Source organism: Grammomys surdaster, unplaced genomic scaffold, assembly GCF_004785775.1.
Source record: "Grammomys surdaster isolate TR1022 unplaced genomic scaffold, NIH_TR_1.0 164, whole genome shotgun sequence".
Classification (NCBI taxonomy): Eukaryota; Metazoa; Chordata; class Mammalia; order Rodentia; family Muridae; genus Grammomys; species Grammomys surdaster.
Window position 1 is genome coordinate 6097610 of NW_021604612.1, and position 561 is coordinate 6098170.

At 69.9% G+C, this 561-nt stretch overlaps 1 protein-coding gene across 1 annotated transcript in view; it reads left to right on the forward strand.

Annotated features, from left to right (window-relative positions):
• Window positions 1-374: 374 nt before the first annotated feature.
• Window positions 375-561, forward strand: part of Hrk (harakiri, BCL2 interacting protein) — a 1820-nt gene continuing 1633 nt past the window's right edge. Inside the window, exon 1 of the mRNA XM_028765416.1 lies at window positions 375-559. Coding sequence (XP_028621249.1) covers window positions 375-559 — 185 coding nt within the window. The remainder of the gene's footprint in view (window positions 560-561) is intronic.

Here is a 561-nt window from a genome sequence, read left to right on the forward strand (position 1 = left end):
CTTTTCGCATTAACAGCCGAATTCTCCCGGAGCTCCATCCACAGTGTGCACCGAGCTGGCTTTCCAGAGCTATGTCCGAGCTGGAATCTCCGGCAGCCCGGGAAGCGAGACAGCGAACGCCCCGGGCCAGCATCCCCGAAGCCCCGCATCCCCGCCTGTCCCCGCCCTGCCGGCGTCTCGAGGGTTAAAAGTTACCTCTCGGCTTTTTCTCCTGCACACACTCCCCACCCCCCGGGCCGGATGATGTAACCCCCTCCCCGCGCCCTCCCCGCCCCCTCCACCATGTGACACTTTAATTAATAATAGCGCCGTCAGCACAACAAACGCGCGGCGCAGGGCGAAACTTGGGGTCCAGGGAGGCTCCTCCGCACGCCATGTGCCCGTGTCCCCGGCATCGCGGCCGCGGGCCCCCGGCCGTGTGCGGTTGCGGCGACGCTCGCCCCGGGCTGCGCTGGGCGGCGGCGCAGGTGACCGCGCTGCGGCTGCAGGCGCTGGGCGACGAGCTGCACCGACGCGCCATGCGGCGTCGCGCGCGGCCCCGGGACCCGCTGCCCGCGATGC